The sequence below is a fragment of the Ovis aries genome, chromosome 11, assembly GCF_016772045.2.
Source record: "Ovis aries strain OAR_USU_Benz2616 breed Rambouillet chromosome 11, ARS-UI_Ramb_v3.0, whole genome shotgun sequence".
Taxonomy (NCBI): Eukaryota; Metazoa; Chordata; class Mammalia; order Artiodactyla; family Bovidae; genus Ovis; species Ovis aries.
Window position 1 is genome coordinate 43,800,703 of NC_056064.1, and position 20,970 is coordinate 43,821,672.

General features: G+C 56.1%; 1 protein-coding gene across 4 annotated transcripts; it reads right to left on the reverse strand.

The window, feature by feature from the left end:
• Positions 1–1,396: 1,396 nt before the first annotated feature.
• SLC4A1 (solute carrier family 4 member 1 (Diego blood group)) lies at positions 1,397–18,631 on the reverse strand. Of its 4 annotated transcripts, XM_004012981.6 has the most exons (20): positions 18,532–18,631; positions 13,842–13,924; positions 13,611–13,728; positions 12,610–12,674; positions 11,579–11,759; positions 11,351–11,486; positions 10,808–10,931; positions 10,573–10,654; positions 10,207–10,403; positions 9,529–9,739; positions 9,113–9,319; positions 8,816–8,964; positions 8,507–8,701; positions 7,245–7,418; positions 6,709–6,798; positions 6,045–6,211; positions 5,299–5,552; positions 4,074–4,243; positions 3,806–3,982; positions 1,397–3,119 (listed from the first exon to the last, which is right to left on the reverse strand). In XM_004012981.6, the coding sequence occupies exons 2-20, from the start codon at positions 13,854–13,856 to the stop codon at positions 3,039–3,041; spliced, it is 2,793 nt and encodes a 930-aa protein (XP_004013030.3). In that variant the 5' UTR covers positions 13,857–13,924; positions 18,532–18,631; the 3' UTR covers positions 1,397–3,038. The 4 variants fall into 4 exon arrangements, with proteins under 4 accessions (XP_004013030.3, XP_042112008.1, XP_060251690.1 ...); XM_042256074.2 differs by lacking the exon at positions 6,709–6,798; XM_060395707.1 differs by having other exon boundaries at positions 1,397–3,982.
• Positions 18,632–20,970: the final 2,339 nt, after the last annotated feature.

Here is a 20,970-nt window from a genome sequence, read left to right on the forward strand (position 1 = left end):
GTCCATTATATTGATGTAACTCCCTGTAATTTACTAACAGCCCTCCTATTGCTGAGTATTTGGGCTCTTTCTAGATTTTTACTTTCATTGACAGTCCTGCAAGGCATATTTTTGGGTATAAAGCTTCTGGATTCTGTGGCATTATACCCTTACCAGGAGTGGGTGAGGGTTAGGTTAGTTTCTGTTCACACAGTAGACCTCATTATGGCAGTTATTTCATGTTGAGGTAGTTTTCCTGAGAGGAAGTGCAGGCATGGGGGCAGGGCATCTGTGAGGAGAGAAGGCAGGAAATGTAGGGGTTGGGGCGGGTGAGGTCTCAGGCCAGGCAGGAAGTTGGATCCTGATTGATTTTTGTGGTCTTCATGTTGTGGGGGTGGGGGGGTGGGTCTCTGGCAAGCCCCAGGGACTGGGCAGGCCTGTGGGACCTGAAGCTGCTGTGTGTTGGAGAGGAGTGCCTGTGACCACTGTCCCTGGGGTCACAGCAGCGCTCTGGCCTTTTGGCGGCTGCCCTGGCCAGCCTGGGAGGGGTCAGCTGGGGATAGGCAGCATGTAAATATAGATCCGGGGAAGGAAGCCAGGCTGACCCTGCCCTGACCTCTCTTGGGAAGGTTGGAGGGCTGTGGGGGTGGGGGTGGGGAGGGATTATGTCCTGGCATCTTCCTCAGAATGGGTAACCCCCGACCCACCAGCCCCCTGGAATTGCTAGAAGTGGCTGGGGGTGGGGAGGGGAGCCTCCACGGGGATCACAGTGGCGGGGGCTGGTGAGAAGGCGGTCAAGAGATGCTGTTCTTCTGTGACCCATGGCAAATTGCATTTTCTCTCTGGCAGTTTTTTTTTCTATTCTTTTCCTTTTTATTTATTGGATGCTCTGGGTCTCAGTTGTGACATTCGGAATCTAGTTCTTTGAGCAGGAATCAAACCTAGAACCCCTGTATTAGGAGCGAGGAGTCTTAGCCACTGGGCCACCAGGGAAGTCCCTCTCCGGCAATTTCCCTTAGAGGTGCTGTCCAGCCTGATGAGTCCCAGCTAGGAGGCTAATTGGCCCAAAGGGACTTGGGGTTCACTGTACAAGGGACAGAGGGAAAGGCCCCTGGGAAGTTCCTCTCCCCACCTCCATGGGTCTTGCTTGTTTTGCAGAGGCAGGCTATCAGGACATAAGCTTGTCTTACTTTGCTCTCTCACTCCCTCACTGGGTGCTGGCCCTCCCCACCAGCCCCGCCTCTCCCCCAACTCTAGTGCCACTCCCCTCCCCCAGGCCAGCCCACCTTGCCCCTCTCCACCCTCCTCCCAGGGCCGCAGCCCTGCCCCAGCTCCACACCATACATTCCTTGTCCAGCCCAGACCCCTGGGAGCCCCCCAGCTCTGGGAGGGGAATTCTAGCACAGTCCTCACTCTACCATATATGCATTTATTAGTAAAACCTATTTCCCACCATCAAGGGGAAGGATGCTAGCAGAGTGACTTTTTCCACTTGGCAGTGATCAAGGAGCAGAGGGTGGGGACAGGGACACCCCATTCAGAATAACAAGACCAGTGGCTAACTCTGCCAAACTCTTGCTTAGGGGTCTGCGCTAAGCAATCACTTTATAGGCATTGTCTTCTTTAATCCTTATAATGATCCTACAAAGTAGGTACCACTTTACAGATGAGAAAACTGAGGCATAGAACAGTGAAGTGGTGGGAAGCAGCTGTCAGCCTTCAAGAGGTACCCGAGGGTCCTCTCTCAGCCTCCTTTCTTTTCTGTCATACCCCGCTCCCCAGTTTCAACCATCTCTCACTGCTTCTAGTTCTTTCAACTCTTTTTATAATTTTCTTTTGTAAAAAAACAAAAAACAAAAACATTTTGCCCATATTCTGCAGCTACCACTGTCTCCTACCCCAGTTGGTCGAACTGGGATTCTCCCCAAGATTTGGTTCAAGTGGAGTTGAGGACAGTGGGTCTTTAATCAGGGTATGCGTGTATGCGTGTGCATGTGCGTAGGTGAAGTACAATGAAAGCTCTGAGAATATACAAGGTATAAATTACAAACCTCCCTCCCTTCCCCTTCCCATCTCCTCCCTATCTTCTCATCCTCTTTCCAACCCCCTCCAAATCAAGAAGATTGTACACTGCCCCCACCCCCAACCCCAGGGCAAGGTCTTGTCTCAGTAACCTCTGTGGTCACTGGGTCCAGGGCCTTTGGTACATGTTTGTGGAATGAATGAATGAGTGAATGAATGAGAGCACGGGAGAGAGAGCAAGCACTTAGGAGGCCTGAGTCCCAGCCCTGACTTTGTCCTCACCTGATCCTTGCCGTTTCCAGGATACCTGCTCTGCCCAGAGGAAGAGGGTCCCAGTATGAGCAGAGAAGGGGAAGAGAGGGACCAGCAGGCACATCTCTAAGCCTGGAAAGGTGGGTGACTGAAGTAGACTCTGGCCTCAGAGGTCAAATTCCAGCTGCATGGCTCAAGAGCTGGGTAACCTTGGGCAGGCTTGAAGAGTGATGACTATTGTCTAATAGTCTGTTCAGATTTTACAGAGCCCTTTCCTCACATTTATCTTTGGTGCTCAGAGACCGTCCTGTAATGTGGGTAGGATTATCAATATACCCACTTTACAGATAAGGAAGCAGAGGCTGGAGAGATCCAGGGACTTCCCCAAGGTCATATAGCAAGCAGGATTTTGAATCTCCACCCCCCCCCCCCCACCCACCCCCCACCAACTCCCACGCTGTTACTGCCCCTGTCTGTGCCTTGAGGAGGTAGGACTTAGATTTCAGTCTTCCAGGCCAGGACCCTCAGGTAGCAGTGTGGCCCAGGAGGGGCTGCACAGCAAATCCTCTACTTTGGGCCCCACTGGTCATTTCCATCCAGAAGCCAGGCTACCCTTCATGCAAAGCTACCTAGACACCCCTTCCTTCCCCCACCCATGTCCCCGGGACCTTGACTGCTGCCCAGCGGGCACCTGGGAGTCCATGGGGTGCCCAGGAACTTCTGCTTTTCTTGGAAGAACGGGGAAGTGGAATGGTGGAGGGGGCTCTGGGGCCCGGGCTCTCCCCTCACACAGGCATGACCACCTCATCATATTCATCCTGACCGTTCTGCTCATCTAAGTTCACTTTGACATCCTCAGCATCCAGCTGTGGGAAGAAGGAAAGACAGAGGGTGAGCAGCGGAGGGGCCACGTGAGCCCTCCCCACTGCACGGAGGCACTTCTGGAGTCAGCCGAGCCTGTCTCTCTCTGAACCTGGGTCAAGTCTCCCGTCCTGTCCCTTCATCCCCTAGGAATGGTCTAGACGAGGGGCTTCCTCAGGGTTAGGAATGCCCAGGAATCTGGTCCCTGGTGGGAGACGGCCTCCAGAAGGCAGGCAGGAGACCCCTTCATGTGGGCAGTGCTGCAGTGACCTGTGTCGTGTCATGGAAGCATTCTGTTGGAGGAGTGACTTTCTAGATCGTTTGGAAGACCAAGGGCTAGCTGCTCAGTGGTCAAGACAACCCACAAGCAACGCATCCCACGAGCCTCTTAGCCCTCTCACCAGCCCTGTCACTGTTCCTCTCTTTCCAGGGGAGGACACCTGAGGTCCAGAGCAACGAGCCCACTTGCTCCAGGTCACCCACCAGGACATGGCAGGGCTGGGATGAGGAGGCAGGTAGGATACTCAGGCCTTGGTCACGGCGCTCTTCTGCCTTCCTTAGTTCCCAGACCCCTCCCCCTCCCACGTTCTCCCAGAGCCACTGATGACCCCTCTCTGCCTCCTGCCCTGCAGTTGTGCCCTCTGGTCAGAGGAAATGGGTGAAGGGGACAGAGGTGGGAGCAGAGACTCACAAACTTGAGCTCCATGTCTCGGAAGATGAGTGGCAGCAGGTAGCGCCGTAGGGGCACTGTGAGGATGAGGACGAAGGGGAGGGCCAGCGAGATTTGTTTGATGCTCCTCACCACCCACAGCAGCACCAGGCAGGCAACCTGGATGATCGTGAATATGTGCATGCGCCAGGGTTTCACCTGCGGGCAGAGGCTGGGGTCATCGCCTGCCCGGCCCAGGCACCCAGACCCCCACCCCACCCCGACCTGGGCATCTGAGACGGCCGCATACCCTCGTGGCGTAGGGCACGTCTGGGTAGTACTTGCGCGGCTTCAACAAAAGCAAGATGCGGTCGAACAACTGGATGCCACTGAGGGATGTAACCCCCATGTAGAGGAAGATGCCAAATAGCACCGCCAGGGGGATGTGGCGGAGGATGGGTCCCATGAGGATGGACACGCCTGCGGGGAGAACCACGCACTCTTAGCCCCCAAGGATCAAGGATCGGCACCAGCAGGGGCTGAGGAGCGAAATCACAGGGATTATATGAAACTCCTTCTGTGGATCCTCTTTTTTTTTTTTTGGCCATGCTACATGGCTTGTGACATCTCAGTTCCTCTGCCAGGGACTTGAGCCTGAGCCCACAGCCGTGAGAGTGCCGAGTCCTAATCACTGGATGGCCAGGGAACTCCCTGGATCCTCTTGATAGATGTTATCCCCATTTTACAGGTGCGGAAACATGCAGAGAGGGGAGGCAACTTACCTAAGGCTACACAGCTAGTAAGTGCAAAGCAGGGGGTCAAACTCCTGCCTGCCTGATGTCATAGCCTACTCCTTTAATCGAGGGAGTTACGGAGGTCAGAGAAGCCCACCTTTCCTCTTAGCCCAGTCCAGAATGCCTCCATCACCCTCCACCTACCCGAATCCCAGTTCTCCTTCAGCTAACATCAACTTCGCCTCCTTCAGGAAGCTTCCCTGGCCTCTCCAACAGTGACCGTGGCGCTGCCCACACACAGAGCCCATTGGACTCTGGGCTGCTCCAGAACTCAGATCCCTGACCCTCTGTCTTCACCTCACCCATCCCCTGCTCCAGGAGCCCTGCTCTTTGTATCAGTCACAGAGGGGCTGAGCTGGGGAGACCTCGGGCATCTAATGAATCCTCTCTTGGTGCAGACAGAGAAATTTGAGGCCCAGAGATGAGATGAGATGCCTGGTTAGCGGCCAGTCAGGGTGGAATCCCAGTTCACTGAACTGTTGGAGAAGCTCTGACTACAGGGTCTTGTCTAGAGAAGGTTCCAGCAAGTGGTCCACCCATGTGCCCTGCCCAGATGCCCATCTCAGTGCCTAGAGTTTTCCTCCAGAATTCCCGCATGTGAATAATTGACTCTAGGAAGATGTGGGCAGTGGGTGTTTGGGGGGACCTGGCTGCAGGGCCAGGGCTAGAGGGACACTGGATGCTAAGGGGCAGAGCCAGCGGGTGGTGGAAAGTGGGAGAGTGTGGCCAGTCTTCACTCACCCACGAGCACAGCGACCAGAAGTCCACTGATCCGCTGTTCCTTGACTCCCTGAATCTGGGATGCAGCCCCTGGAGTGCTGTCCTTGCTCATGACGGTGAGGGCATTGGCATGGGTCACAGTGCGCACAGTGGTGGCGCTGAGCCAGGGCATCCCAAAGATGGCGGCCACCCCACCCATGCCCATGATCAGCAGCAGGTCCAGGTGGAAGCCAGAGCCCTTGACCATCTTGCGCTCCGGTTTGCTGATGATCAGCCTGGGGGTGTGGAAAGTCAGGAGTAACCAGGGCTCTCCTTCACCCCAACCTCCCTTCACCCCTCTTTTCTTCCCCAGACTTGGGTCCCTCTACTTTAGGTTGTTCTTCTTTGCCCTTCTCCCTTGGAGTTCCATGCTCCGCCCCTCAACCCCCACCCCAGCTTGACAGTAGAGACTCGAAGAGCAGAAATGTCTTCATCATCACCTAGAACACCCGCCAGCAGGCCTACCCGGAAACTGAAGAAGCGTACACTTCAGAGAACCTCACCGGTACAGGCCCTTTCCAAGATCTAGCACCTAATTTTACAGTTTTCATTTTATATTCTTTTTCTTAAAAAGCACCCCTCAAATAATGTCATATCAGGTCCCACAAAATCTGGACCTGCCCCTGCCCACCCATCATTCCTCTGAGCGCTTGGTCCCTTGCCTGCTTGGAGCTTGTCCCTTTCTCTGCCTCGGACCCTCCCAGGCCCCATCCCACCCTGGCTCTTACGTGGTGATCTGGGACTCAAGGAAGATGAGAATAAAGACCAGCAGGGCAGGCAGGGCAGAGGCAAACATCATCCAGATGGGAAATTCGACATGTATGCCTAGTGGGTGGATAAGCCAGTCTCGCTCTGTGGGGTTAGATACAGCGAGGCCTTCAGGTACATTGAGTTTCTGTGGGAGGAGAATGCTGGTGAGAACACTTGGGGGTAGGAGGATGGGGAAAGGTGGAGCCAGGGTCCTGGGCACTTGGGAACTTACTTATACTGAGCATCTACTTGGTACTCCATAACTGCACTAGGCCCTTTACATACATTTTCTCATTCCTTACTTTATGGATGAGGAAACAGAATCAGAGAAATTATGTAGCTGGCTCTGCATCGCACAGCTATTTGGTGGCAAATCTGAGATTCATACTCAGGACAGCCTAGGCTCCAAAGCAGATTCTTTCCTATCGCCCTGGATTAAGGAGTAAAAGGAGGCCACCTGACCCAGGCCCTTGCTGCAGCCAGAGGGGTCCTGAGGGGCTGTGGCAAGAACACGGGGCTCCCAGGGGAGGCAGGGATGGGGGAGGGGTAGTTTTAGCTGGTTTCAGGCATGGGGAGGCAGTTTGGGGGAGGGGGCTTGCTGGGGGAATGAAATAAAGTGGCAGGGTGGGGAGAGAGGGTCACCTGGGTGTAGGTGTCCTGGACGAGGGCATCCACCATGACCATGATCAGGATAGAGATAGGAACCCCAAAATCCCCAATGATCCGTCGCAGCTGAGGGCAGGTGGAGGGGCCAGTGGTCAGTGCCCAGTGGCGTCCCACCTCCCACCTTCCCCGTGGCCCCACTCATGCCCCATCTTCACCAGGAGGCGCCCAATCTTCTCAGGGGGTCCATCAACATCTAACGACCTGTCCTGCGCCTCTACATACCTGCCTCCTTTCTTGTCCCCCTGGCCCAGCTGCACCCCGGCCCCACAGCTTCTCTACCGCCTTCAAAGAACTATCCTTGTCTCCCCACTTGGGTCCTCAGCCTGGATGTGCTGAGAAAGGGATTGTCTCAAGGGTAAAATCCTAAGTGATGAGGGGGCCAGCAGAGCTTGGAATTGGAAATGGGAGTCTAGGGTAAGAAGGGGAAATGATGGCACTGGGAAAGCTGAGGCGAGTGCCTTGGAGTTGGATGGGGCAGTAAAGGCAAGGACAGGTGGGGAGGGTGTGCTGACCTTGCCAGGGAAGAAGGAGCTGTTCTTGAACTTGCGCAGCATCATGGCGAGGAAGAAGGTGCCAGCCATGAGCACAAGAGAGAGGAGGGCTGTGTTGGGCAGGGCGGCCTGAGGTTTGGGTGTCGTCAGCACATCGTGGTCATAGTTCTTCTGCAGTGGATGTTCCTGGAAGATCTGCAGCAGAAAAGCAAGGCATCCTGTTCCTTCCCATCCATCCACCTCCAACCATCACTTATCTATCCATCATCCATCCATGCATCTCTGCATTCACCATTTATCTCTCTATTCAGCATCCATTCACCAATCCATCATCCATCTACCTATCTTATTTCTCAATTGTCATGGAAACAGAGAGGCAATGGGATTCCACAGCTTGGTTTTCAGCACTGAGGACCAATCTAAGCTTGAGTGGGGCAGACCATGGAGGAAATGAGTCTCTGCGTGTGTGTATACGTGCATGCAGGGCCTGGGAGCCATTAGAAGGCTAGAGGGCAGGAAACAAGTGCTAAGGAAGTTTCTGAAAAGACTTGGGCTCCAAAGACTTGAAAACAGAAATGCCCATCAACCAGCAGAATCAGGGGTAGACGTACAGTATTCACCCTTCCTCCATATACAATGCAGGCCCAGAAGTAGGCATAGTTCAAGGTGACATAGCTGAGGAGGCAGGGCACATGCTCTGCAGGCCCTGTGGTTCTTAAGGGCAATAGCAGGAGAGGGACTGGCGGGGTGGGGCTTCAGAGCCCCCAGGACCTCTGCCACCAGGCCATGCCTACTCGCTCCCACATTCAGTGTCACACATATGTAAGTGAAAGTGCTAAGTCGCGGCCAACTCTTTGTGACCCCATGGACTGTAAGCCACCAGGCTCCCCTGTCCGTGGAATTCTCTAGGTAAGAATACTGGAGTGGGTTGCCATTCCCTTCTCCAGGGGATCTTCCCACCCCAGGAATCAAACCTGGGTCTCTCGCATTGCAGGCAAATTCTTTACCATCTGAGCCACCAGGGAAGCTCATTAGTCACTGTCTGTGATTATACACATGGGCCGTTGCACGCAGAAGGGCCCTCTCATGCACAGTCATGGTGAGAATACCGGCCCACAGACAGCTGGTGTCAACATAGATGTGGCCACAGTCACATTCCGTGAAAACATGGCCGCATAAATGCCGAACAGACACTAGCGCAATGACACCCACAATCACATGGCTTATGCACAGGCACACACACACACGGATGCGCACGCCGCTAACACTCCTGCAGCCCTCACCGTGACCAGCTTGTAGAAGGTCTCATAGATGAAGATGAGGGAGATGAGGAAGGCGAAAATCTCCTGGGTGTAGCGGGAGATGAAGCGGACCAGAAAACTGCCCTCGAAGGCCACCACCAGCACCACCAGCAGGATGAGCCAGAAGCCAATCCACACACGGCCCACAATGTACTCCAGGTTGTTAGTCTGGCAGAACTGTAGGGTGGTCAGAGGGAGCTGGGGTCAGATACAGGGGCCCAGGCACCATGCGTTAAGCAGGTGGGGCTGGGGGCCAGTTACAGGGTCACAGTGGGGCCAGGATAGAGTTACCATGTAGAAGGCTTCCTCAAACACAAGCAGGGGTCCCGAGAAGCCCAACACGAGCAGGGGCTGAGCCCCCAGCAGGGAGAAGATGATGCCCTGCAACGCGGTGGAGAGGAGCAGTTCCGACACTCCCATCAAGTTCTGGGTCTTGTCTCCTGTGGGTGGAGGTGTGGTCAAGGTCAAGATCATTTCACGGGTAAGCTGATGTAGGGGTCCAGAGTGTCAGATCGGGGCAAAATCAGGGCTGATATGTAGGCCGGAGGGTCAGAGGTGAGGGTTAGTGGGACACGTGGAGACACTGACCCAGGAGGCCGCCGAAAGTGATGGCAGGGGTCAGGGCGGCAAAGTAGATGAAGATGATGGCAGACAGGACCTGGGGGCTCAAGGCATCTGTGATGTCACTCATGTAGTGGGGGTAGCGGCGCCGGATGTCACGCACCAGTCCCCCGAAGAGCCTGCCTGTTCGCTGCAGAGGGTCTTCTGGGGTGTCCCCTGGACCTTTCTTCACATCTGTAGTGGAGGGCAGGACCACGGTCACAGAGGATTGAAGGGGGAAGTGAGGGGAGAGGGGAATCGAGGAGGAGATGCCTGATGGGAATGGGGTCATCGGGGAGGCTGGGAGGGATGAGGACAGCGAGAGGGGAGCCAGGGGGTCACAGGGCCGTGCTGGGCGTCTGGGGGCTCAAAAAGACTTGGGCTGGGCAGAGCAGGGCAGGTACCTAGGTCCTTGAAGATACTGGGGTCGGGCTTGGCAGGGCTGGGCAGGTAGCGTCTTCTCAGCAGCTCTTTCTGCACAGGCACCAGACTGAGCAGGGCCTTCTCAGAGGGGGCGTCCAAGGGAGGCAGCACCAGACTGCAGTCAAGAAAGCCCTCCAGGGACTGGACCAGCGTCTCCTTGCTCTGGGCCAGGTATGCCTCATTCCAGAACACCTGGGTGCAGGAGAGAAGGTTGGAGCCGCTAGGACCTGCTGGATAAAATGACCCAGGAGTCCACAGCCAAGGCCTCTGGGGATCAGAATCCTTTCAGCCAGCTCCTGCCAGCTAGGATCTGCTTTTCCTGCCCTGTCCCTCCACCCATCCACTCTCTACTGAGAAAGGGCAGAGAGGACCCTGAGTGGGGAAAGCAGAAAGAACTAAAGGGAACCAAGTGGCTTGTAGCAGACCAGATGGAACGAGAGCAGACCAGGCCAGCCCTAACCAGGTAGAACCAAGACAGAGTGGGCCAGACTAAACCAGGCCTGATCAGGCAGGGCTAGGCCAGAACACGGGCCTGGACCCTGCTGAGCAGACAGGATAGATCCAATGGAACGGGCCAAACTAGCGACGTTAGAGTAAGCCAGGCCTCCCCTGCCATCCAGGGCCCCCGGCTCCCCTGGCCCTCGCCGGCCCCTCCTCACCCTCTCTGACATGAGGGTGGCGGCAGCTCGGCCCAGCTGCGTGTAGTCGATGTTGGGGCCCTCGGGTCCCAGCAACACAATGAGGAAGCGCACAGGCACTGCCGGCTCCTCTGACCCCTCTGGCTTTGGCTCCGGCTCCATCGGCTCCTTTAGCCTCACAAAGCCCAGCACTGGCCGCTTCAGGAAGTTGGCACGGCCTGGCAAGTGGATGAAATGAGGTGCTGAGGCTCGTTGGGGAGGTGAGGGGCACGGGGCAGGGTGCGAGCAGTGCTGGCGGGGTCCAGGCTTATGGAGGGGCAGTGCCAGGGCAGGAGGCAGAAGCAGGGAGTATGCAGGGATGAGGGAAGGAGCCCACTGGCCACTTACCCACTAGCACCAGGGTGGCCTCCCAGTCCTGGGGACTCTTTCCCAGAATTTCAGATGCATGCCCTCGTGTGCTACCCTCTCCCTGTTGGGAGGAGGTGGTGAGGGGAGTCCTCGGCCACAGCGGACCCTCGACATCCGAGTGTCCCACCCCCTTTCCCCTACTCGTTCTCATTTAGAACCACGTTCAGGCTGAGGGCCTTCCGGCTCTCCTCACACGGCCTCGGCACAGCCTCACCTGTGCACAGAAGAGCTCTGTCTCCAGTGATGGACGCTGTGGGAGCAGAGGCTCCAAAGCTTCCCCAGAACGTGTCACGACCACAGGCTTCACGCCCTCCAGGGCCTCCATGTCGCTGGCGTGGCTGCAGGGCACACAGTGGACATGGGCTGAGTAGGCTGCTCAGGCCGGGCTCTTAGCAGAGTGGAGACTGGGGCTCGCTAACGTCAGACTAGAGAGGCCCAGGGATGGAAGGAGAATCGGCCTCCTCCAAAGGATGCTGTGGTTGTGAGCGGGTGTCCTCAGTCTGGACTGACTAGGTAGAGCCAGAAAAATGGATGGAGGGAGGGACTTTGAGAGTCTGTCCTCCTGGGGACCAGTGGCCCCCAAAACTGAGCATGGAGACACGGTTACCGCCTGAAAGGTGTCGGAGGCAGGAGACATGGTGCAAGACAAGTGGGACCCAGCCTGGTGGGGAGGGGCTCCCGGGGAGAGCTTGGGGCAGGCGGGCTGGGGAGGTAGGCCCTGTGGGCGTGGGGTCCAGGGCCCAGCAGGCACGGGCACCTGTGTTTCAGCAGCAGGACCCGGAGCAGATTTTCTTGGTCATCTGGCTGGATCTGCCCCTCGAAGATAAACCTGTCCAGCAGCTGGTTGGCCACTTCAGCCAGGGATTTCCCTGGCAGATCCAAAAGGACAGTACCTGCAGGTAGTGGAGGGGTGAGGTTGCTGGCCCTGCCCCCGCCCCCTCCCCCCAGCAGGCTTTACATGCAGGGCTGCAGAGGGTTCACCCACCCTTGGCAAAGGCTTTCTGAAGCTCCAAGAGGCTCCAGAAGTTGAGGTAAGGCAGGTGGGGGCGGCCCCAGATCCCATCTTTGCCCAGGTTCTCCTCCAGCCCCACCCAGCGTGCTGTTTCCATCCATTGTATCTCTTGGTTCTTTTCATCCATCACCAGTTCCCGCAGTTCCACGCACACCTGCGGCCCCACAGGCTTGAATTAGTTCCTCAGGCCCAGGGCAGGGCTGTGGGGGGGACTGGAAGCCCAGGGCATGGTGGGCACTTGGCAGGCCCTGAGGGGTGTCTGTCAGAGGCCCAGGGTCCTGGGGCACTCAGGACAGAGGCTGAGCTTAGAGGGGACCGTCAGGGGCTACAACCTGGGGGTGTAGAGTGAGTTGTGACACGTGGGGAGATGCTTGAGGGTCCCCCACCTCTGCCTCTGTTCCCCAACTTCCTGACCAGGCCCTTCCCCCCATTTCAGAGGCATTTGAAGATACACAAAAGGGGTGCTAGAGTGGGCACGGGAGAGGAGAGGAAAGCCTTGGGAGCCACTGGGTCTGTCTCTTGCCGCTAAGATTTCTGCGTGGGCTCGGCGTGCCCTTGGGTTTCCATGAGGCCAGGGGCCCACTCTCAGGGGCCTAGCTGAGGGCAGACCCAATTTCCTAACTGGCTACACAGTCTGGTGCCCAGCAATGACATGGGGGCCTGGGGAGGGAAAGCTGGGTGGAGGAGAGCATGCATGTAATTCCATGCTTCTCCAGGCGGCACCTGACAGTCCGGCCCGGGCCAGCGGACCTGGGGGCTCAGACCTCCAGTGGCCAGTTTACCTCTGTCCAGGGAGCTCCCCATGAGTGCAAGGAGGCCCAGGGCTCCCCCCTCACTGGGAGATGTCCTCGTCTACCTGTTTCCCAGGATGCCCGTTCCTTCTGTTTGTGGCGTCTCCCCATCCCAAAGCTGTAGCTCTCCCTCCGTTCCTCCCCTCCCCTGGGAGAATGATGGGTCCCAAGGGCAGCACAGGAAAGAAGGTTGGGGGAGGCTGGGGTGCTCACCTTGTGGGTTTCTGGGTGTTGCGATGCTGTGTGGTAGTCTGTGTCTGTCAGCTGGGTGACCTGAGCTGAAAACCCCAAAGCCAGTTAGCGATGCCCCCAGACAATCCCCCCCAAGACCCTCCTGCCCCATCCCCACGAGATGCAGAGACCGCACAGGATGACGCCTCTCTCCCTGGCTGGGACCCTGCCCTACGCCTGTTCCTGGCCCAGACTGGCGCTGTCACTCGCCATCTGAGCCCTGTGGAAGACCCCTGGGGCTCATCCCCCTGCACTGACAGGAGGGTCATCTCCAAGGGGATTGGGGAGTCCTAAACAGCGGTTCTCTTCCCTCTCCTGCTACCTTCTGGGACCAGATTCCCTTCTTTTTTCCCACCTGCCTCAACAATCTCACTGGCCCAGCAGCTTCTCACCACCTCCAAGCGGAGCTCTGGGAGCCAGGGTAGGGGCTGCCTTTATATTGGCCCCTACACCCCCTAGCCCTCATTTCCCAGAGGGGCCTCTTATCTGCTATATCAATTGTCAGCACTTAAGTCCAGTTGACAGTAAACAGGTCCCCTCCCAGGGCTCCCCAACCAAGACCTTGGACAAGCCCAGGAAGGTTTCCTCAGGTCTCTCTGCCCTGAGGGTCCCCGCAGCCCCCCATTTCTCAGGACTTCTGGACTTCCAAACAGAACAATGTTCTCAGAACAGGCCCAGCACCTGGCCCGGAAGCTGGATGGGCACAAATGGCATGGGGGCTCATGTCCTTGTTCCAGACAGGGCTGACAAATCTACGGGGCACAGTAATGGGTGACTGGTTCTGCCCCCTCCATTGCCCCTAGTCACCTCCTGTGATCATTTCAAACAAAACTCTGTTTATCCTTCAATCAGCCAGGATTGTGGGAGAACTGGCCCTGGGGCTGGGCTGGTGGAGAGGGGGAAGAAGGCAAAGACAAACTCCCCACCTGTCAATGATAGGGTTCAGCAGCTCATCCCAACAGGAGAGCGGGAGATGGGCTCACCTTCTGCCTCCTCCTCCTGAACTGTGTCATCTTCTTCCCCTTCCATTTGGATGCTGACGGATTCAGGGTCTTCAGATTCCTTTAGCTCTAGAGTCTTCCCCAGTTGATCTTCATACTCCTGTGAGAAGCTGCCATCAGGGCTGGGCTGCGGGGGGCTCTGAAGGTGGGAGTCCAGGGCTGGGTTCCCAGAGCCCCCAGGTGGGAGCCCTGCAGACACCACCAAAGACTCACCTCTGAATCCCCCATGGTGCTGTCCTGATTGCTCAATTGTCTGTGGTGATCTGAGCCCCCAGCATAACCCACGCTCGGAGTTCCTGTGGTGGATTGGGGGGAAGGTACAGGCTGGGTGAGGCATGGGGCAACCTGGGGTCTCCCCTTCCCTTCGTCCCCCAAGGGGACCCCCCAGGGGGCTGCATTTGATCAAAGTGGGATCCTGAGTGTTAGGAGACAAGGGAGGGTCAGAGGAAAGTGTAAGTGGGGGGTTGAGGGGAGGAGCTGGGTTTGCAGGAGTGAGGGCAGGTGTGCAGGGGCCGCGGACAGTGCTGTGCAGGGGAGATGAAACTTGGCTGACATCAACCTAAGGGTGTTTGGGAGGATGGGGGTTGTTCTTCAAATGAACTCCTTCCTCCATCCACCAGTCCTCACCCGACTTCCTTTTCTGCCCCTCCCCAGGAATCAGCTAACTTCAGGAGATGACCTGTCCCTCTTTCAGGGAGCTTAGCTGAGAGTCTCCACAAAACACTGTCTTCTTTCAGAAATGGCTGCTTCCTGCTGGGCATAGGGCTGCGGTATCCTTAGGAGGGGCTCACAGGCCCTGGATGATGCGGCCTTGCTCCTCTGCCCTACTCCATCTTGAACTCCATCTCTCTTGTTCTCTCACCACCTATTCCACTGGCCTGCTTACCAAGCCCTTTCCTGCCCCAGGGCCTTGGCACCTGCTTTGTCCATGTCCTGGATGTCCCTCCCCCGACTTCAGCCCTTCCCACTCCTCAGCTCACACGCCAGCTCTTCAGATTCCCTTCCTGACCACCCTAACAATCACTAACGCAGGCTGTCATTTTCTGGTTTCTTGATTCATTTGCGTATATATGGTCGGAGTTGAGTGACTATTAGTCGTTTAGTATGTCATTCTCTTTGCGACCCCATGGACTGTAGCCCACCAGTTCCTCTGTCCACAGAGTTCTCTAGGCAGGAAGACTGGAGTGTGTAGCCAGCCCCTTCTCCAGGGGATCTTCCCGACTCAGGTCTCCTGCATTGCAGGTGAATTCTTCACTGTCTAAGCCACCGGGAAAGCCCATGTATGGTCTGAGGATGCCTCTAAAAGGGAAGCCACATGAGCACTGAGACCCTGCACGTCTCAATCCCCACCAGATCCACCACTCCTAGCAGAGTGGTTGCCACATAGTAGGCGCTCAATGAACACGTGTTGATTACTGTGTATAAAATAGATAACTACTGAGAACCTATTGTATAGCACAGCGGACTCTACTCAATGATCTGAGGTGACCTAAATGGGAAGGGAATTTAAAAGAGAGAGGCTATATGTATACGTATAACTGATTCACTTTGCTGTAAATCAGAAATTAATGCAACATGGTAAAGCAATTATAATAAAAATTTATTTTTTAAAAGAGTGGAAGAATGGCTCCCCCTTGCAGGCTTGGGGCTCTGGGGCTGGGCAGCCAGGATGACTAGGAGGCCAGGAGGCCATGGAATCCTGCACCTCCGTTTTCTCAGTTGTGTCTCTAGTGGAAAGGAAGGACACCCACTCGGGAATGTGAGGACCAGCCCAAGGGAACACAGGGGTGCCCTGCTATGGCCCAGACTGGGTGTGGAGGGACATCCTTCTCCCCTTCACCCATGGCAGGCTCATAGCATGTTGTAGCGACATGGATTTGAGTCAAATTGACAACTGTGCCCCTCCAAGCCTGGCATAGAGCCTGGGAAGCTGAGATGAACAAGACGCTGTTCAGCTCTCCGGAAGCACACAGCCCTGGCTGGGGAGACCAGCCAGGAACACGTGACAGGTGAAGAGGTTCAGGAGAAAACACGTGTCCCAAACAAACGCAAGCAGTGAGCAGACTGTACTGGCTGCCAAGGATGTTTGTGGCAGGAAGGAGAGTAGGACTTGCTGATGGGGTAGGGGGCAGAGTGTCCCTGAAGGAGGGGACACTGGTGCTTGCCCCAGAGCACTGGTGGGATTTGAAGGGCTGAGAGATGGGAAGGGCTAGTCCAGGTGTTAGGAATGGTGGCAAGAGGCAGAGAGAAGACCATGCCAGAGAAGGCTGGGCACTGTGGAAGGGAACAGGACAGGGAGTATGTACAGAAAGAACTGTACACAGAGCTCTGTTTCTGAGGAATGGATAGTCCTGAAGTCCTTACAGATAGAGAAGGGGCATGAGTGAGCCCCTGACCCAAACTGAGGAAGGCGAGGAAGGGTCCCTGCCTTGGGGTGGTTGTAGGGCAAGTGATGTCCATGGTGGGGAATTCTAAAGTCTGAGGATGGAGTGTCCCTACTGCAGGAGACTTGGCTTTCGAGGTCTCTGGTATTGCAGAGAAAACTTTTTTTTTAAATTATGTTTTATTATTATTATAAAAATATTTATTTATTTGGCTGCACTGGGTCTTAGTTGTGGCATGTGAATTCTAGTTCCCTGACCAGGGATCAAACCAGGGCCCCCGGCATTGGGAGCACGGTGTCTTAGCCACCGGATTATCAGGGAAGTCCTTATGCACCTTTTTTCTCTCCCTCTTCTCTCCTTCCCTGTCCCCTTCTCCTTCCTCTTCTCCCATCTTTAACCTCTCTCTTCCTTCTCTGGTCTTGTCGCCACCTGGGCCTCAGGTCTCTAGCTGCTTCCACCTTGTCGACCCTGAGGTGCTAAACACCGCCCTCCTCGGGCAGGCACTGTGGTCTTAGTTTCCCATCTGAGGAAGAGGGGAAGAGGGTCCCTCCAGAGCCAGAGCACCCAGACACATCCAGGCTGCCTCTCTGCCATGGACTGGCAGCTCCCAGACTCTCTAGGGCTCAGTCACCCCATCTGTACAATGGAAGGCCCTTCTGCTGGGGTCCTGAGGCATCAGTGAGAGAGAAGAGGGGAGAACGTAGATGCCTTGAGCTCCTCTGGGGCCTTAGAGGGCGCACCCATGACCCAGATTGCTGCCTGCCCCAGGCCCAGCCACTCCCCAGCTGCAGGCCTTGCTCTGCGGGCACTGACAAGAGCCTGGACCCCAATGGCTGACTTGTGTCTGGAAGTACACCAAACACCTGGCCAGCCCACCAACCAGGGCCAGGCAGATAAAGGGGAGCAGGGCATCTGGGGCCCAGGAGGTGGAACACAGCTGGAAGAGAGTGGAGGGCGGGTACCAGATGACGGGGAAGGCTCCCTGGAAGCACAGGACACCACCTCTGTGTAATCACCCCGACACCATACATAGCTGTGCTGTCTTATCTCTGATGATCCGCAAACCACTCTGTGAAGTGGGTAGTGTCATTAGCCACACTTTACAGATGAGAAAGCTGAGGTTCAGAGAGGCTTACGTGCCCTGGTTCCCTAGCAGGTAGATAGCAGAGGCAGCATTAAGCCCTGGCCTATCTTGCTCCAGCTACCGCTCTAACCATGGTGCTGAGTTGCCTCCCAGAAGATAAAATATCTATTAGCTGGTTTAGTATTAGTGACTAAGAGTATGGGTTCTGCAGTCAGGCTGCCACAATCCCAGCCCTGCCACTCACTGTGTGACCTTGGGCAAGTAACTCAACCTCTCTGAGCCTCAGTTTTCTCATCTGTAAAATGGGGGTAATCATAATTGCTACCTCATAGCTCAGTTGGTAGAGAATCTGCCTGCAATGCAGGAGACCCGGGTTCAATTCCTCAGTTGGGAAGATCCTCTGGAGAAGGAAATGGCAACCCACTCCAATATTCTTGCCTGGAGAGTCCCATAGACAGAGGAGCCTGGCAGGCTACAGTCCATGGGGTCACAAGAGTAGGACACTTCCTAGCGATTAAACCACCACCACCATAATGCTATCTACCCCGTAGACCTGTTGCAGCATTAAGAAAGTTCATGCATATAAAGCACTCAGAATAGTGCCTGGCCAGCCTGGATGGGAAGGGAACTTGGAGGAAAATGGATACATGTATATATATGGCTGAGTCCCTTTGCTGTTCGCTTGAAACTGTCACAATATTGTTAATCAGCTATATCTCCATATAAAATAAAAAGTTAAAACGAAAAAAGAGTAGTGCCTGGCACATAAAGAGCTCTCTTTGAATGTTTGCTATCATTAGCTCTGCTCCTAGAGATGGAAGGCAGACTTGCTGTCTTCATTCCCTTCTGATTTTCCTTCAGTTCCCATGGAATTAACCTGTGTTTGGAGACCTTCAGGTGATGCGGGACTCCTCCTTTCCCTCCCAGCACCCCCGAAGATGGGGACAGCGCCAGGTCTCCTTGGCTAGAGTCCCTGGAAATGTTTCAAAATGAGCAGCGTCAGCTGACAATTTTCCTCCTAGGCAGGAGACAGAGTGGCTTGGGGATCCCCGTACATGGAGGAAAGAGTGGGCTGGGTGGCTGGGAGACCCCAGCCTGTGTGATTCAAGGGGCTGGTAAATAGGAGCCTGACAAGGACCCACACCTGGAGGGAAATCAGGTTCGCCCCTCCACACACACACTCACACACCTCTGCTGCCACGTGCCAGCCTTTTTTCCCCTAACACTTGCCTCCCCACTCTTCCCAGCTGCAGGTGCCAATGGGCCTGTGCCCTGAGGGGTAACAACACACATGGTAACATTCTCACCCCACCACCGGCACCCCTTGGAGGGCCGGCGCCCATGCCCGCCTGGGCCCAGATTCAGGTTGGGCACCTGCAGAAACCTTCAGGACAGGCGTCTCAGGACCACCCCAGCCCCTCCCTGCCCTGCTCACCTGCTCACAAGCCTCGGGGGTCCCTCGGCAAGCTCCTGCAGCCACCAGTGGCCTCTGCGCCCAGATGAGCTCACACCTGCTCCAGCTGGCAATAGGTCCCGGCTCCCGCGCCCCGGGGGCAGCTCCCAAACCCCTGACTCATGCCCCCGCCTCCTAATCTGCCCGCCCCACGGGCCCTGGGAGCCCCTTCCACCCCCCCTGCCCCGCTGCCACTGGGCGCCTGGTAAACAGAGCTATCTCTCACCTACATCTGGACAGCTGTAAGGCTGGCCCACTCCACCCAACCCCACTGGCCAGCCCCCAAGGCCTCCCAAGGCCCTCCTGGCCCCTACGATTCTCCTGGGTCTTCCTTCACGGACTAGCCTTTGACGGCTAGTTCTTGGAGCACCCAGCCTCCCGGCAGGTCCGCCCCAACCTTGGATGCACCTGTCCTGCCTCTGTCCATCCTCACTCTGGCCAGACCCCTCTGCTCAGGCCCCAAGCTGCACGGTGCTTGCTTTCTCCTCCCTCTGTTCTGGTGCCCTCCCTCAGGGGCTCACTCACTCTTCCTCTGTAGCCATCCCCTCCACCCCCAGCGGAACCAGCTCAAATAGCCCCTTCCCCTTCTTGCCCCAGGCTAGGGCAACCCAGCCACCCTCTCCTCGAGAATGCAACTGGCTCTGAAGAACTGGCACCTGGACGCTAAGACGCTGCCCCTCCGTCAACCTGAAACAATCTCAGGTCAATACAAACAACATCCCCACACGGTGCACTGAGCTCACAAAGCCCCAATGTCTGGGCACACTGGCTCCTCTGTCGGGAGCCCGGCCCAGGCCCCCGGACCAGAGCAGCCACATTCTCGGCCCCCGCTGTGGCCCTCCCCTCACCCCCCAGCAGGGCAGTCTCTGCTCTTGGGGAGTGAGGGTGTTGCTGGAGCTGGTCACCTGTTCCTGGGCTGAAAGATGAGTTCAGATCGGCAAGGATGAACAGAGGTTTGAAAGCAGACAGAAAGGGGATTTTGTGGACACTGCAGAGAGGGAGGAAACTGTCCCAGCCCCGTTGGAACCAGCCTGATTGTGGGACGTGGGACAAGTGCCTGTCCCTCTCTGGGCTTCTGTGACCTCATCTATAAAGGGAGAATGCCGGTTCTGCGGCCACCAGCCTGGGGATTTCCTGCTTGAGATTCGAACAATAGCAACCCAGAGACCAGGTCAGAGAGGTGGCATACCCAGCAATTCCACAGCCATTTCCTGGGTCTCACCACGAGCCCGCACGTGCCCAGCCCTGGCAGAGGGAGAAAGGGAATCCTGTTTGCTGAGGAATCTGCTCCAGGCACTGCCCTGCGGGCCTTCACCTGGTGGTCACATTTAATCCTTACAGCCGCACCCCCCCCCCACAACCCCCCGTTTGACAGAGAGGTAAAGTAGCTTCCCAGTAAAAAGAATAACCCATGACGGGACTTCCCTGGTGATTCAGTGGTTAAGACTCTGCACTCCCAAGGCAGGGGTCATGGGTCTGATCCCACATGTCACACCACTCAGTCAAAAAAAAGAAAGAACAACCAATGAATGGACATCTGCTCTGTTCAGGTTTCTGTGCCTGGGGCTTCACACACATCTCTCTCTGAGCTCTGCAAGCCCCTCTGAGGAAGGTGCTGTTTATTATTACTCTTTCCCTCTTACAAATGGGGAAGCTGGGTGGAGAGGTGGACGAATTCCCCCAGGCCCCTCCACTGGTGTTCTGCCTGATGCCAAGCCCTGGGCTCCCTCCTGCCACCCTTGGCCTTGATGCCAGTAGAAGCAGAGATCCTGGTAAAGGGAGGCCTCCCAGTGCTCCACGTTGGTGCTCAGTTTCCCAGCTGGTGGCATGTGTCCCAAGGCCCGGTCCAGACTGGGCTGTTTCCTGTGGTGCATGGCAGTGAATGAACGCCAGATGTAGGCCCTGCCTTCCCTGCACAGCCCAGAGGGCCCAGGCACCTAGCCCTCTGCCTATCTCTGAAGCTGAGAGGCAGCCAAGTGAAGGAGGCAGCCAGAGAGCACCTCTCCCAGGGCCAGAAAGGACCACCAGCTAGCTAGGTGGGAGGCAAGGAGATGGCGGGATGACATGGGAATATCTGGCTTAGGAGGAGAATCTTCCCAGCTGTTCTGCAGGTACCAGCCCCTCGCAGCCCAAAAATCACCCAGGCAGCCTCAGAGCAGATGGGCCTCTGGTCCTTCCTCCTCACACCACGTACTCTTGATCATTCTTGTCACCTTGACTTTGGCGGATGTTCCCCCCAAATCTGCCCAACGTCACATTTCTCTTGTTTTAAAGATTTTCCAGGAAGAAGTGATGGCTCTTCTCACTCATTTTATTCCAGTTTGGGCTCGGGTCAGTTCAATTCAGGCACTGGGGAGATAAGACAAGAGAGAGGCTCCCTTCCCCTCGCCATGCCCCTGGGCTGGATGGAGATAATCAGAG